The 16506-nt window shown below is 34.0% G+C and overlaps 1 protein-coding gene across 2 annotated transcripts; it reads right to left on the bottom strand.

Annotated features, from left to right (window-relative positions):
- Positions 1–1643: 1643 nt before the first annotated feature.
- On the bottom strand, positions 1644–15578 carry LOC106777678 (histone-lysine N-methyltransferase SUVR5). Of its 2 annotated transcripts, none has more exons than XM_014665368.2 (12): positions 15363–15578; positions 11590–12110; positions 11023–11325; positions 10742–10852; positions 9341–9451; positions 4804–7584; positions 4398–4559; positions 3870–3986; positions 3685–3788; positions 3463–3600; positions 2776–2863; positions 1644–2348 (listed from the first exon to the last, which is right to left on the bottom strand). In XM_014665368.2, the coding sequence occupies exons 2-12, from the start codon at positions 12034–12036 to the stop codon at positions 2241–2243; spliced, it is 4470 nt and encodes a 1489-aa protein (XP_014520854.1). In that variant the 5' UTR covers positions 12037–12110; positions 15363–15578; the 3' UTR covers positions 1644–2240. The 2 variants fall into 2 exon arrangements, with proteins under 2 accessions (XP_014520854.1, XP_014520855.1); XM_014665369.2 differs by lacking the exon at positions 15363–15578 and adding an exon at positions 15065–15271.
- Positions 15579–16506: the final 928 nt, after the last annotated feature.

Here is a 16506-nt window from a genome sequence, read left to right as displayed (position 1 = left end):
CATTTTTGGACAGCAGGATCCATACATGATGAAGTTCATCCGGGAAGTTTTAACTCATAAATATTCATGTAACTTTTAACCAAAAACATCTTAAGCATTTATGTGAACATTTATTCTTATATGGACATGTCATGAAACACTCACGTACATCTCTAGTTGAAGTATAATACTATATTTTAGTTATCATTTCTTTGTTTCAGTAGCAGTTGAATATTATAGTTTATGGTTGAGTCCTGTTGCTTCTCACTGTCAAGGAATAGATAGTGGCAGAATGAAGCACATGGTTATTCAGTTTCTGTCCCCATTTCGCGCACAAAGCCTCATACTGATAAGATGTATCGGTTTCTGCCTCTTCTTAAGAAATTTCCCAGCTAACTTTCTTGGTGTTAGTAACTTTTTTCTAAGCTGCATGGATTGGTGTTTTTGCTTTTCATCATTAATCTCACTAACTGCATCGGTTCATCCAAACAGAACAGAAACATTGGCATAATTGGTCTATGGGTGGCTTAGATATATGTTACTTTTGTATTTCAAAGTTGTCATCGAAGACTTGGCATATGATATAGCAGAATCCAAGGGAGAAAACGAAGAAGCAATTAGAACCACCATTTTTGTTAAAAACACATTCCTCCTTAAATATTGTCACCGCAACCGTTACTAGGAAAAACTGATTTTAATATGTTAATCATAAGTCAAAACTCCCTACATTTTAGTGCACATAATAATTTGGCTGTCATCTTGTGAACATATAAACTTTGTATTAGTATTTATCATTAAGGGCTGATATTTAGATTATTGTTAGATTTATTTTAAATTAGGATAAAATGTTAAAGAAGTAAATTTTTAAATTTAACTCAATTTAATAAAACTCACTTAAAAAGTAAAATTTATATTTATTTATATAAGACTTTCGAAAGAATCTCTCGTACCAAAATATACATATTGAACATAGGAATAAACATTACTAGTGATATGACAACAACATAATAAAAGAGAAAAAAAAAAAGAAAAAGTAAACTCATCAAATAACAATTTTTAGTAACAAAAGTTGAAAGAGAGGGTCTCCTACTAATATTTAGAAAGTATATGATTGGTTTAAAAATTTTTAAAAAGAAAGTAAAAAAGATTGTGACTTCAATCTCTCTATTAATAATTTACATTTGTCAATCAATAAAATAAATAAATTTTATTAAAACAAACTTTAACCAATAATTCTAATACCATGTAAACTGATATAAAAATACAAAATACCAGTGTATGAATAATATTAGTATTATAAATTTTAATGTAAATGATTTGAATTATCTAAAATGTAAGATGGGGAATAAATAGATTTGATTTAGCAGACTGTCCACTTTATTTATCAATAATATGAATTTAGTTATAACGTGTATATTAACTTATAATTAAGCACACGCTGGTTTATTCAGGAGTTCAGGCAATAAAAGGTATTCCATCTATTATAAAGTAAAATGATTATAGTTTTAATTTTGTAAGAACGTTTGAAATTGACTGATATTTTTTGTTTTTAATTTGTCGACAAATAAATTACATCAATAATTAAATTTATATCAAATAAGACATTTATATTTAAATGACACAAATTACAAGGAATCTATTTCTATGAATAAGTTACTTAGCAATGAAAAGGAAAAGAGAATAAGTTAAATGCTAAAATATTTACAATCCTGAAACTGCTAAAGAAATTAAGAACCATGTCATAAAAATGGAGAAAATACCAATTGCCAATCCAGACAGCTTTGATAACAGCCATTTTTTTTTCCGCTGAACTTCTTTTGGGGATTTCCTTTCTTGGTGATGGTGGAAGGGTAACGAAAGGAGAAAAGGAATGAGGAATTGCCAAATTATTTCATGAGATCAGGCACTAGAGTGAAATGTTGGAAAATAAAGCAAGAGAAAACGAAACAATTGTGCACTAAGCTTCAAAAACATGCCTACTCTTCCAGAGGGGATACAGAACGATTGTACATGGCAATCAATGCAAAAATCACTTGAATACTGTCACATTACCAGAGACGGCCAGAGTAAATTATAGATGATTCCTCATAAGTTGCCTGCCCCAGGTGATTGATTTTTCCTCATTTGTTGGAAGACATCAAATCAAATAAACACTTCCGGGTTGGGCCGTTCCAAATTGGAATCTTTTATGTTGAGCATATAATTTGTCTGCCAAATTGACAATCTAAAAATATTGTTGCAATAATGCACAGATTCAGGTTCTAATAAAGGCGCCCCCTACACTTCAAGGATTCGCAAAGGCAAGGAGATCCTTCACTAAGCACATGCTCGTACTGATAGTCATATGTTAGCTCTTCACCTAAAGCAATCTGTCAAAAATAACAAAGCGAGACGTAAGCCATTGCATACAAAAGAAGCTTCTAAAACTGTGTCCACTGTTCACAAGATAACATGCAGGACTGAATGTTCTTCACAAACAAGGGACCAAACTTTGGATTGCAGTGCAATGTTCATTATATCCATGCATACCATTATTCACACGTCAATTGGGATACAGAAAGCACATTTCTTGTAACATATTTGTCAATAAGCCGGCCTTTTCTTTTCATCAGAAAAGCAGGGTAACGTTTTATTAGAGATGTCATGTGACCTTCAATATCTACGATACGGTCTCTTCACATAAATGTTTCTTATAACATATCAAATCAAGAAAAGAATTTGCAAGTAGAAATTGTCAAATTATCATATACATTGGATTCTTTTAAAGGAAATAGTCCAACATAGGAGAGTACTTACATCCCGATTTGCATAAAAACCGATATGTGCACGTTCAGAATCCATGCTCTCTATAAGAACTTGGTGATTGACCAGATTTGGGGTACAACTACAACAACAACAACAAATTGTAAGAGAAAACCAACCTAACGTACATAAAAATCAGAATGTAGTATAGTTACTAATCACAAAAAGTTTAGGCTTTAGTTGAATTAAACAAAATCATCATTGATAGAAAAAAATAATAGTTAAATTTTTGGTGCATTACTGTGGTTAATTGTTGCCAGGAAATAACGTGAGTCCAAATAGCACCATGTTAAAAGCAACTAGCCAAAAAGAGCACTAGTCCCCCTACAATGCATCTATTTGTAAGGAGCAGAAATACAGTCATCATATTATTATGATGATATTGATGACAAAATGACTATCTAGGACATTCTTAACAGCAAATTAAGAGCATAATAAATAATAGCAAGTAGCACGGATTCATTCACAATGAAATAAGCAACATGCCTCGCCAAAAACTAATTCAAGATCAATTTCTGTTTAGTAATTCAAGTTAGATTGAAGAAAATTCCTTGGAAGGAAATCATAAAAGTTTACCGGCTGCCATTTGAAACCAGCTAGTATAGCAAAAAAGAATCCATTAATTAACCATTTTGCTAGCAAAACCATGTCAAACAGAATGTTAAGAAGCAAGATGTTCACCTATGATTGATGAATCTTGAAACATTTCCAAATTTAGTAGCATCAATTACATACTGAGCCTGTCCTTCAATCAATCTGCTCATATCATTAACACGAGCATCAATGTCGTAGAAATAACTGCAATGCTCTGTGCCATAGCTGGTGTTGATATAGACCGAGTCAGTATAAAGTTTAGGAACATCAACTAATTTAAAAGAGAATATATCTTGAAAAAACGTAAACCTTCTACGCCTATCATGTGCCTCTTTCATATCTAAAACTTCTCCAATGTATTCACACACAAATGTGCCACGTAGAATAGCTTCACCAGCCCTTACTGCCCATCCCTACAAATCACAGCCTCATAAAAGTCAATATAGCAAGACTTGTGATTTGAGAAGTGTTTGGGTTCATAAAAAAAGAGTAACCTTTTTCTCTGTTTTAAAGACTTCCAATTTGACTCGTACACCATTCTGCAATACTCTATTTGGACAGGATTTATTGCATCTGCACATTTGATTACACTCATAGACAAGATAACCTTCCTGCAGTTGTTTTAGGACAATCCCCATAATGGAATAAAATGAAATATTGTTAATAAATAATAGAAATAGAAAATAAATAAAAGGCAGAAATTTTCTGTGTATGCCAATGATCTATGAAGGGAACTTGAGGCAAAGTCATGTAATAACGATGCTTAAAAATATCATGTACGTAAGTCTCAAAAATAAGGAAAGATCATATATCATGGTATTGCTAGTAGAGCTAAGTCAACACAGTCAAAGCAGCTATAATACTATTAGAAAACAAAACCATTCAAGAAATAATGAAAGGGATAAAATTATTCAGTATTTTAGCAATTGCTAGATATATCATCACTATGTAAAGCATAACAGATGCAAAAGTAATTCTTCCAGATTTTATATAGAACAGTTTAATAAATGAAAATAAATTACCTCCAGGATTATTCGACCATTCTCATCATATGGGAACCTGCCACGCATTGGTTTCCCAAATATGTCTTTTGCATCATCATAGTCATTGCCGAAAAGGTAAACATGATCACATGTTTCAGGACTGCAGGTGGTGTATGGACAGGCACATCCCAGTTGCAGACTCTGCCAATAAACAGATAAGGTAAAGAATATTATAAATCAATTAAAAGAAAAGGGGTAATGTACGCTATTTATTTCTTAAATTCTAAAAGAGAGAAAAGGCATTACGTATGCCAGGCCAGACTCTAGATAGTTTTTACAAGTAAAAGGATTTTACAAGAACTTAGTAGCATGTGATCTATTTTAGATTCATTATCCCTCTTAGTTAGGATTTGATCAAAGAACAAATTAAGTCTCAGTTAACTACCTCTGAATCAAGAATGAGGGATTGATCGAGCATTGGCTTTGTAACATAGGTAAAGCTCTCCCAAGGCCGAGAAGGGTTTATATTTTGTCCATTACAGCCATTGATATGAAGAGAATGCACAAGTTCTTGATCTACCACACAAATCACTGGAATTGATTCCTTCCCAAAGCTAATGTCATCACACAAGACTACAGCTTTTTGCAGTGAACCTAACTTTAAAGTTCGTGAATTGATGATGCAGTGAAATTCATCCACCTCCCACTCGTCACTTGTAGGATCAGTTGAATTCCCAGATTTGGGCATTACAGAACTATTAGGAAGAGACTCTAAAGGAGAGAGCAAAACTTGACCCTTTGATACATTACAACCACTAGGACAAATAAAACCCTCCCGATGCCAACTTACCAAAATATTATGCTCACTGCAAAGTTTTGCTGCCTTCAAATAGAGCTTTTCAGGAAGAATTCCATATTTCTCCTCCAATGATGCTACAAGACTAACTTTGCAGCAAGCAGAGCGAGCGATTGATAAAATATCAAGATGGTTTGGACGAGGTTTCGTCTTCTGAATCTCTGAAAACAAAATCTTTGAAACAGCTGAGCATTGATGTTCTGCCAATCTACCAATGTTTGTTGTTTCAGCAACATGAGGTTGCCCGGTTATTCCCCCTGTGCCATGTGAATTTGTTTCCTGAATGCTTCGCTTTAAATTAGCATTAGCCTTATTTCTAAGCCTGTATGATGCTGCTGCCAAACTTTTTTTAAATCTTGGGCGGCTAAGTCTGCCAGATTTTAATCTGTAAGCATAATATCGAACTCCCCTCTTTGCAGGGCGACTGCTGGCCAGATTAGGCCCCATATGAGCAGCTTGGTGATGTCGACCTAGGTCAGGTAGTAAATCAAATTTCAACCCGCAAAACCTGCAAACAAATTTCCGAAAACCACCTGTATTCTCAGAATTATTCTCCAAAGGGGCTGAATTACCCTGATCACGATTTACTGGAGAATCTTCACCAGTAGATAAAGTTTGCTGCTCAGGAGCTTTTGATGGTTTAAAATCAACAGGATGAACTGATAAAACATGCTGCCATAATTGTTCGGTATTTCCAAAATGACTCCCACAAGGGATGCATTGGAGAAGCATGCATTGTTCAACAAATTGCACATGGTGCCTCTCCTGAACATGCGTTTCCAACAGTTTCTTGTTAGTAAATGAATCCAGACAAATGGCACATGCATAGCCTCTAAATAGCCACTGTGCCTCCTTTTTATGACTGTCCATCCAATGGTTACCAAGCTCTTGGTCATCAGGAAATTCTGCAGAGCATAGCTTACACTTAATGGCATTTTCCTTATCATAGTAATCATCGTTTGTGGATGGCAAGAGAGGAGGTTCTTCCATAACAGAAGTTATATCCATGTCATCATTGAATCCCCATAATGATTTGATTCTGGCCTTTTCACTGTGAACTAACTTTTTAAAAAACTCTCCTACACTAGAATCTTTAGAGGCTTCAGTCAGAGCCCACTGAAATTGGACATCCTTAGGAACAGGGTTTCTTAATGACAAAATGCTTTTAAGAAGCCTGTAAAAAAGTTCACATGCTTTATGCAGATGTACCTTTTGCTCCCATGAGTTGCAGTCCCTCAAAAGTTCTGTGAACACTTCTTTTGATACTATTCTACTCTTCCCATTTCTTGCACGCTTAAGCCAACTAGGGAGGTGACTTTCACAATACAAGCAATACCGTTTAGGACCTTCCCTGCAAGGATTCATCTTATCATAGGGAGGGGAACCTATACACTGCAGTGACTCCATTGCATTATGATAATGTTCAGAATGCATGGGCTTCTCATTAGAGTTGTTTTCTCCATAGACGGAATCACCACCAATGGATGACACTGGATCCATTTGCAGTGGACTTTCAACATTGACTAATACCAAGTCTCTCGAGAGAATGCCCTCTGAACCGGTATAATTTTCTTCATGTTTTCTCTTTAGTGTATTCTGTGGTATATTTGAGATCTGCTCTGTTTCAGCATGTGGCCGGTGTTTCTTACAGAATAAAGAGCCAGGTAGGGCACGATGCTTACATCTAGTACCCAGAACAGTAGTACCTTCACACATAGGAGTATCAAGTGGAACAGGCTTTTCAGTTTTCGTTGAGCTCCCCAAAAATCGGGAAGATAGATGTACACAACAGTACACATCACCATCATTTGCCCATCTCACACACTGTCTTCCCTTTGCTTCAATATAAGCTATGCATTGTCGATTCTTACTACCAGATTCTACAGATTTTGCAACAGTCATTTCCTTTGTAGGTGTGGTATGCAAAAAATGCGGATCAGTATTCTCAACTACAATTCCATTCCATTTATCGACCAAATGACCAGGTGAATCAGCTGCCATAGACACCTCCCTAACACCTTCCTGTTTGCAAGACTCATCTGCTAATGTGCTCAATATGCCCTGATTCTTAAAGAAGCCAGGGTCAGCCTGAAGAGCAACAGTTTGAGCCTTGATTTCCACTTGTGAAGCATGTGTATCTGCACGACGAACTTCAAGCTTGGCCCTTTTTCTACAAACCTGAAGGTTTGCTGGGAACAAATCATCATAACTCTGTTGCTGTGTGTCTTTGCTGATCGATAAGGAAGGTGGTGTCATAAACCATTTCATTACATCATGCTTCCAGGTTTTCCATTCAGAACTTAATGTTGATTGCACTGGTGCATCAGAGAGAGTATTGATCCCATTCCACAAAATAGAATCAAACAATTCCTGAAAAAGAATAAGGTATAAAATCAATCAAACATATTGGGCTAAAAAGATTTGGCAACTGTTTAAACAGGGCATGAGCATTAATTGTTGCTTGTAATCAAAATTTGGTTACTGACAAGGTATATATTTTTACAGTAACAAAACTACATGGATCTATTTTTACTGTAGTCATTTATCTAGATATATTTTGGTTACTGACAAGGTATACATGTAGATAGTATTATTCTAAAGATAAGGAACCTGAAACAGTATTAAATATTTTAAAAACTGAAGAAATGTAATTAAAGACATTAAAAGAATGCTAACAGAATCAATTAATTGTTCTATTTCTTTCTAAAATCGCAGAGTGATGAACCAGCATTCTCTTTTATCCGTTAGGTGAACCTCCCTTTGTTTCTTTGGCCATTTCGCATTTGTCTCTACTAAGTTATGACAAAGCATTTTATGATTATTTCAATGATCTTATTAATAAGCTAGAATAGAAAGTGAAACTATAGGAAACAAGCCTTTGCAATAAGTGCTGAAAATAGCTTGACTAGTAGCTATTATGCAGAAGTAATCCTAAGCGGTTCTTACCTGTACTGGTCACAAAAATGTTGCCGGTTCTTAATGAATTCATACAGGAACATTGACAGTATACAATCACTTGGTCAGTACATATCAGATATCACTAAATGACAAGTCACTCTTTGTACTAATCCAGGTTCTTTTTCTAATCGTTTGGTATTCTACTACTGAATGAAACAAACTACTACTTCACTCCCTTCAAATCCAACGCCTTCTTTACATATTTTTGCTAACATGATACTACATCTATTTCATGATATTTATCATTCAAGGTCATACTTATTGAGAAAAATTCTTAAATAATCCTAACAGGAGGAAAATATATCTGTATCTAACAAAATTAACCTCTATCGAAACACCCAACATAACATTATCACTTCATTAATCTTCACCCTCATTCCTTCTAATAGATAACAAAAGGGTAGGATAAAATTGGAATAAAATATTTATTCCTTTTCGGCTTCTATTCAAAGAGATAAAATCAAACAAAAATCATTTTGTAAAATGGCAGATAATCTGAAGGAGTGTAAGTTTATTTTACAAAGTTCTATTTAAACCAAAAGAGCAGAACATTATCAAAGTTGTATTTGAAATCATCTAATCACATCTTTTATAGGGCACAGTGTATCAGGTTCGTTAGGATGAAGAGATTAATTTCTTTTCTTTATTTGTTACAAGTTAGAAGCTAGATATAGTTGGTGGGACATACACTATAACCAATCATGGTGGGTCCTTATTTGATAAAAAAAGATGTTTCTCTCTTAAACTCGACCATATCCTATTACTCAACGATAGTAAGAGGTCTAAATTCCACTATATTCACTTTGGTTTATGACAGCAACAAGAGAAGGACAAAATACTAATAAATTCATGATGTCAACAACATTTTAGATCAATTTCTGCTTATTCCATTGATTATATGGGTTATAGACTGATTAAGCAGCTGAGCTTTAATGTCATTTAATCAGATGCACTTAATGAAAGAAAGGAAGATAAAAAGTGAGTGAAAAGTCCTGAGACATCCTTAAGCTACTCTGAAATTATATGCAGTGCAGTATTCTATTCTTTTTTATTCGTGTCATCTTTTATGAGCAAGAGCATGCCAGTTGCAACAGTGATCATGCAGTAAGAACATTATCCATCTTTCTGGATTCTAGTATATGAATCGGTAGTCAGAATCACAAAATACCTCCTTCAGTAGCTCCACTGAGTCAGCACTATTGGCACTCTGACATCTTTCAGTCCAAGAGGTATAAGAATGCCGGAACCAGTCAACATTTATATGGTGCTGCAGTATGCTCTGTAAGCAAAAAAAAAATGCATTGAACTTCATTGGTCACACTAAGAAAATAATAGACAATAATTCATGGAAGCAACCATAGTTGCATCATGAATTAGGACTTATAAAACTTTATAGCAATAACATACAACCGACATAAATTGCAGAGACTATACAAAGCGTACTATAATTATTAGCATTCAACTTCAAAAGTATTGCTAATGCAGCCATCAGTCCAGTCTAATATTAATTTACTTGATAAAATTGTCAATTACAGGTAAATATGCTAAGCCAAGTACACAATATGAAATCATAAAAGGGAAAAAGAATAATGGATAATGTACTTTATTGAGGAAAAACCAGGTCAAGTTCTCCCTCTTTCAGAGAGAGAAGAGAGAGAGAGTGAGAGTAAGAAAAGGCAATATAAGAACAGAAGCAAAAAATTAAAATGTTCCTTATTTCATGATGATATAATGAAATACATGATACACCAAGCAATGTAGAAATTAATTCATGACTGGTTTGTACGACATGATACTAAGGTACTACACATGCAGCATGTCATAGAAAGGAGAGGAGAGAAATGGTCCGGTATCCTCTAACATGCCATAAAAAGAACCATTACTATCTGAGAAAAATAATCAGAAGCTTGCAGAAACAACACGGAATAAGAGAATAAGAGACCTATAAACCATGTACAAAAGATTTTTAACAAATACAGAACGAATAAAGCAGATACGAAAGCCTAAACTTCACATGCCAAAGATAAGCATAAGAATGATTAATGTTTGGTTCTCATTCTTTCAATGTCCAACATATCTCCAAATCTTAACCACTAAATCATCTTTCAATGCATTGCAACCCTATCAATTAATGTTCAACACTGATGTTTTTGTGCATAAAGTTCAAGATCAAAATATTACCAATTTTCACTTTTTAATAGACTTGAAATATATAATAATGGGCAAACTTGCAAAGCATATTATCACTTGATCATGCTAGTTGAAATCTTACACTCAATTTTTTGTTTATTCTGACACAGTGTATAAAACCAGCGGAGAAAGATAGCTACAGGGAGTTCAAACATTATGACAAAACAAATTTTAGAAATTTAAGTTTCCTAGTAATTATACAAATCCTTACAGTTTTAGCAAAACAATGCCTAGGGTCAGAAAACAGTATTGATTGCCGGATCGTGTTAACATCTACACATACAAGTATACTTAACAACTGTAATTTTATAAAACAAGCACTGAGCAGTCATAAAGTTCAAGCCTACTCCAAAAACTATCAACAAGAATTGGAATTTACACTATGCAGCTTTAGAAGCATTCTCCCAAAATCAGAATAACCATTACAACGAGAAGCCTCCATGGCAAACTCCTTCCAGACCTTCATATCACGAGCAGTTTCTGTCAAAGCCTGTATGCATTGAAACAAACCTCCAGTTAAAAAGTGAATGAATATGTATGTATATGTGTGTGTGGATATATATATATATATATATATATATATAAGATAGAGAAAAAAAAAAACAGAAACTGCAAGAAAAGGAGCGGAAAAAAGGAAATAGTGTCACCATCATTGCATACATTAAAAGGAAACTGGTCGACCATGTTCAGCATGCCAACAACCAGCTTTCGCATAATAAACCGCCGTGCTACAGTTAAGTCTTTAACCATTTTGAGTCCCACCTGATGAGTCTTATATGCAATGGGATGGGGAAAGTCGTTAATTGATCTAACGAGCAGCATGTCTGCCCAAGAATAAATCCTTGTGTGTGGAAAGAATATAACAAAGTATTTCTTTCTTTCATGTGTTGGTTTTGCTTTCAACGTTGATAACGGCCAGTCAGCCCTTGCACACCGGATACCAGCCTGCCACTTCCCCCTCCACTAAAAAAGATGGAGAAGTCACAAAATAATCAGCAAGGCTTGCATTTCTCATTTTCCATCTTTTAACAGAGTGTAAATCCTACAATTTTCTTAAAGAATCATGGAACACGATTGAGGAGGTTACAGACAGAAACACAATGTGACCAAAGATATTCATAAATAATTTCTCATGATCAAGCATTCAAGATAAGTTAGAGTAGTGAATTACTAGTTTCTTAAACATAGAAATAATCGTATCATTCATCAGAAAAGAATAATGCTTACCTTGACCCACAATGCCACTGATCCATCCCCCTCAAGCCACTTGGGTTCAGAACATGACAAGTCTCCTTCCCGACTGTTGTTTGGTGATTCACTTTCAATTGTATCAACAACAGAGATAGAGTTGTCAGATGTTAAACAAGGTTCATTCATAATGTCTTCTTCAAAATCATGGAAACCACAATATTCATTTTGATCATCCACTTGACAGTCACAACATGAAGCTCCAATGCATTGGCAATCTGAATTAGTTGACAAACCACCTTGCCTTTCTATTTGAGGCCCTTGCATTTTATGTGATGATTCGTTCAGCAGACCAGCTACCAGTTTGTCTTGCCCACCACTTTCTGCACAATTAGTTTCTTCTTGATATACAAAAGCAGTTCCTGAACTCTGCTGAGCACAATCAGACTCCCCAGCATATTGAACACCAGAACAAAGCACTTCCATGAGACTATTTCTAGGGTAGAGTTTTGTATAAGATATTTTGCATGCTATGCCTGATGACTCTGTATCTCACCACTCTGTTAAAGTAAAGAAGATTCAGTGAAAAAGTCAGAAAATGAAGTTTTAGCCATGGTAATTTACAAAAAAAGTTCAAAATAAGAGGAATAAATTATATACAAACTTCATGGCAGCACGTCAAATTTAAAATAAATAAATAGAATCAAAAAGCAAAAGGTAGCTCAATCACAAAGCTCCCACCACTTTGTTATCTAAGATCTATAGAAGTACATAACCTTACCCCGCACTGCACGCACAGAAAATGGTACTACTTTCAACAACTAGACTCTACTTATGAGAATACAGAAATCTTAGTTGCACCAAGGAGCGCCCTCACACCTTGAAGGATATTACAGAAAATTTATGTGTTCAGACAATATGTTGTAGAATTTATAAAAACACCATATATGTCCTTTTGAAAAGAAGAAAACAAAACTAAAACTCATCTGGATTAGTCAAAAGTTCCAAGAAACAGAAAGTAATCAACAAACAGTTAGAGTTTATGAAGATCCATTTTAGGAGTTTCAATGATTTCAAAATACAAATAATGAGATATAATCATGATAGAGCCAAAAATAGAATTACCATATCAACTTTCCCTTTTAAATTTTTACATTAATAAATTGGAAGCAATGAAGCATTGAATCTGTGTTAGTATAACCATTTCAAGGAAAATGTCGACTGCAGACTAGAATGTTATGCTTATTTATCAGACTCAACTATTCATTTAACCTATTGGAATCTGGATTCTGAGATCTATTCAGCAGAGCATAAATCAAAATGCCTTATTTCCTATCAAAGTTCAAATATACTTGCTACAACATAGAAGAATCAGGAAGACAAGAACCATCATTACCTTGGCAAGAACGCATTTAGTTTTCATAGGAATTAGAATTTTGGTAGTAGCGCTCATTCCCTTTAACTTCAACAAGAATTATATTAAATCCGTAATTATTAGTTTCACCTATTAACATATTTCTAGAGGTTAATAAAAATGCCATTTACCTCCATCATAGCCTTGCTACTCCATTGTAGTCCATACTAGAACCAGGGACATAATGACCTTGCGAATAATGCAAGTTTAACACTATTAATCTTTAATTATTAGTTTAACCCATTGCCGAGTCTTTATACATGTTAATTTCTGTTGCTGATGTCTATTCAGGAATAAATAAATAAGCCTTGTTTTTTTATCAGAGTTCAGACAACCTTGTTACCTCGTACTAAAATCAGGGGCCATCCCAAAAGATTCGTAGGTTTGAAGAAGAATCAAATTTCTGTAGTCCTAATAGGGCATTAAGGAATTGAATATCCAGTGATCATGTATGTGCATAATTATCTATTCTTAATATCCCTAATTCTAGCAAAGAGTAGCATGATTATTTGAAATCCAAAAGAAAATTAAGGCACTTCATTGTATTCCTGAATAACCATTAACAACAGAGCATGACCTCAAGACAAATCAGTAAATAGATAAAGTAAATAGTGCATCTAATATAACTGTAAACTATTCTCAGACACAGAACTGAGACAACACCTTGCATAGTGAACCATAGTCGACCATGAATAACATTTTTAACGAAAACATGGTTACACTCTAGAAAATAAAACATCTCATAGTCATAACATTTTTAATTCTTAATAATTAATTTTTAAGAATTTCATTGATGTTAAATATATGAAGCACAAATACTTAAAAATCGAGCTTAATACATGCATCTCAATTTGGTCAGCATTTAATTCAAATATTCAATTAAATATCATTCAAGATTATTTAATTTTCTTGACGGAGTTTCATGTAAAGTAACTAGTAGCACGTACTTTTAAAATTTATTAGTTCATCAATTAAAATTCTTGTTTATGGATTCTTTCTAAGACTGCACAAGGCAATGGCATTAACGAGTTCATAAAATAAAAAGTGAACAAGTTACAATCAGTTACACATTACACTATGCAGAATAGTTCAAAAATAAGTTTTATCATCATCCAAAAAAACTTAAATGCAATGAATCATAATAAGAATAACAGCATAAACTCTGTGTAAATAACATAATATGGTCCACTATCCTCCCCAACTCTCGGGCTGTAGGGGTTGGCAACCCAACTTTCTGATTCGGCATATCCAACCCCTGCTTCAATCTGTTCGATGTAAACTAGAAGGAGAATCCACGATTTCCTGATTAAGCCCCCCAATGACAAAATTCGTCTCATAAATAACAGGATTTAATAAGTTAAGCATCGTTTAAAAAATTGGCATTATTTATGAATGAAATTTGAAAAGACAACTAACTCCTTAGCGAATTATTTCTTAAGGAAATTTGAATTAATACTCACACTGCAAAAATACTGCAGGATTCCAAGTTAATATGTTGAGTTCAGATAGATTCGTACTTTATCAGCATTAAAGAAATTAATTCTTGCTTAATGGAATTTCAGGCTGAAGGAAAGTAAGATTCCCATAACAAATCCAAGCAAAGAGAGGGATTTTGTGATGCCATTTACGATAATCAAAGCAGAGAGCTATGCCTAGCATCATTTATATCTGAGTTCATCTCTCCAAGCTCAACCCTTAAACCCCCACCCAAAATTTTATTTTACTTTTAAAATTTTATTCCACCGGTTAGGGTAGGAATGAAATGATCACAGGTGTAAATCGCACCAGTAAAAAAAAAAATCGTGCGAACAAAGCTTTTAAAGTTCTCAGGATTAACAGGCACAAAACCCGATTAAGGTCAAGATCTTTATGAAATCACATTCGCCACCAAAACCCTTAATGACGAAAACCCAATAGTGAAATTGGCCTAAATCCCTGCATTATTATTGTGGGCACGCTGGTAACATGATGATAAACCCTAATCAAAATCCATAGTCTATGCTCTATTAAGATGATGAGCATGTAATGTAAGTGCATGCCTCAAGAACGAATAAGATGTGCAGAATCGTAAAAGAAAAACCGGACATAAATCAATTATACCCTGGACTAAATAGAGGTGCTGCTTAAAACGTTGAACGAAAAGGGTTAAGATCTTGCCTCCTGCCATTACTAGTACGTATTTTTCTGTTACCTATAGAGAAATTTTATAATTTTTTTTGGTATATAATATAAAAGGTAGACACAAAATATATGCATATAAGGGATGATGAGCTAGGTCAGACACCATAACCAAATTGACTGGAAAATATGTGACATTAAAAAGAATAGAAATAACATTGGCTAAGCGAAAATTAAGAAAAAAAAATGAAGGTAGGAAAAAGGGGTAGTGGTAATGTACCTTAAAAATAAGAGTGGGGGAAGTTTACGCACGAAGGTCAGGGTCAGTATTTTGCTGGGTCTATTAGAGAGGTGGTGGTGGTTGGATGATGGGTGGGTGAAAATGGCTTTCGTTTTTTTATGTGAAAAATGTTGTGCCTCTTTTTCCCTAATCGATGCCTCCCACACTCACTCGGCCTACTGCTTAGTGATTCATAGATAGAATAGATAGATGCTATGCATATTTCATAATTATATATATATTTCTATATACCAAGTGCGCCTCTAGGTTTTAGACATTCCATCAAACACCAGATGAGCTCCCCGTGCCCAAATTAAATCATTTTTAATATTCATTTTTTAAATATTGGAAAATAGGAGAAAAAAAGACATTTCAGTGTGGGGTTACAAAAAAATTGGGTCCTATATGGCAATTGAAATAGGAATAGGGATAGGGACTGGGTTGGTTAAAGGGTTTTATGAGCTTTCTTTCTGCATCCAACGCTCACGGGAGTGTGTACCACACACGTCTCTTCATCTTCCTAGTTCCATTTTATTTTTCTATTTTCTCTTTTTTTATATTTTATCATTTATAATTTTATTTTTTAATTTCCATATCTATCCTTTACCCTAAAAGCATTATTAATAATATTGGAAAAATCAAAAATAAGATTTGAATGCGGAAGGGTAAGATTGGCATGGTGGGCATCGAGATGCGAACAGTAATTGCCTGAGTTTTCGGTTAGAGAGAAAGGTCACGCCAAAAAGATGCAATTTGCAAAAAAAATAAAAAATAAAAAAATAAAACATACTTTGACTTTGTCTCTAACTATTATGCCCACCGCAAATCAAACGATGTCGTATTGTATATCTGCCGTTACATTTATTTTGATTAGTTGAGGGCATCCACTCGCGATGGATAGTGGACCACTTCCACATCATTGTGTATTATTTATCGGCAAATATTATATATATATATATATATATATATATATATATAAAAAAAATAAGTAAAATTATATCAAACATAAATAATGATAATGTAAAATATAATAGTTTTAGGAATATATAGATAATTAATTCCTGATCATAATTATTGTTTTTTTATAGAACATTTAAAGTAACATATTAAAGTATGTACTAAAATGTGAGTGTAACGTTTGATT

Source organism: Vigna radiata, chromosome 11 (assembly GCF_000741045.1).
Source record: "Vigna radiata var. radiata cultivar VC1973A chromosome 11, Vradiata_ver6, whole genome shotgun sequence".
NCBI classification, from domain to species: Eukaryota; Viridiplantae; Streptophyta; class Magnoliopsida; order Fabales; family Fabaceae; genus Vigna; species Vigna radiata.
This window is presented reverse-complemented; position numbering and strand designations above follow the sequence as displayed.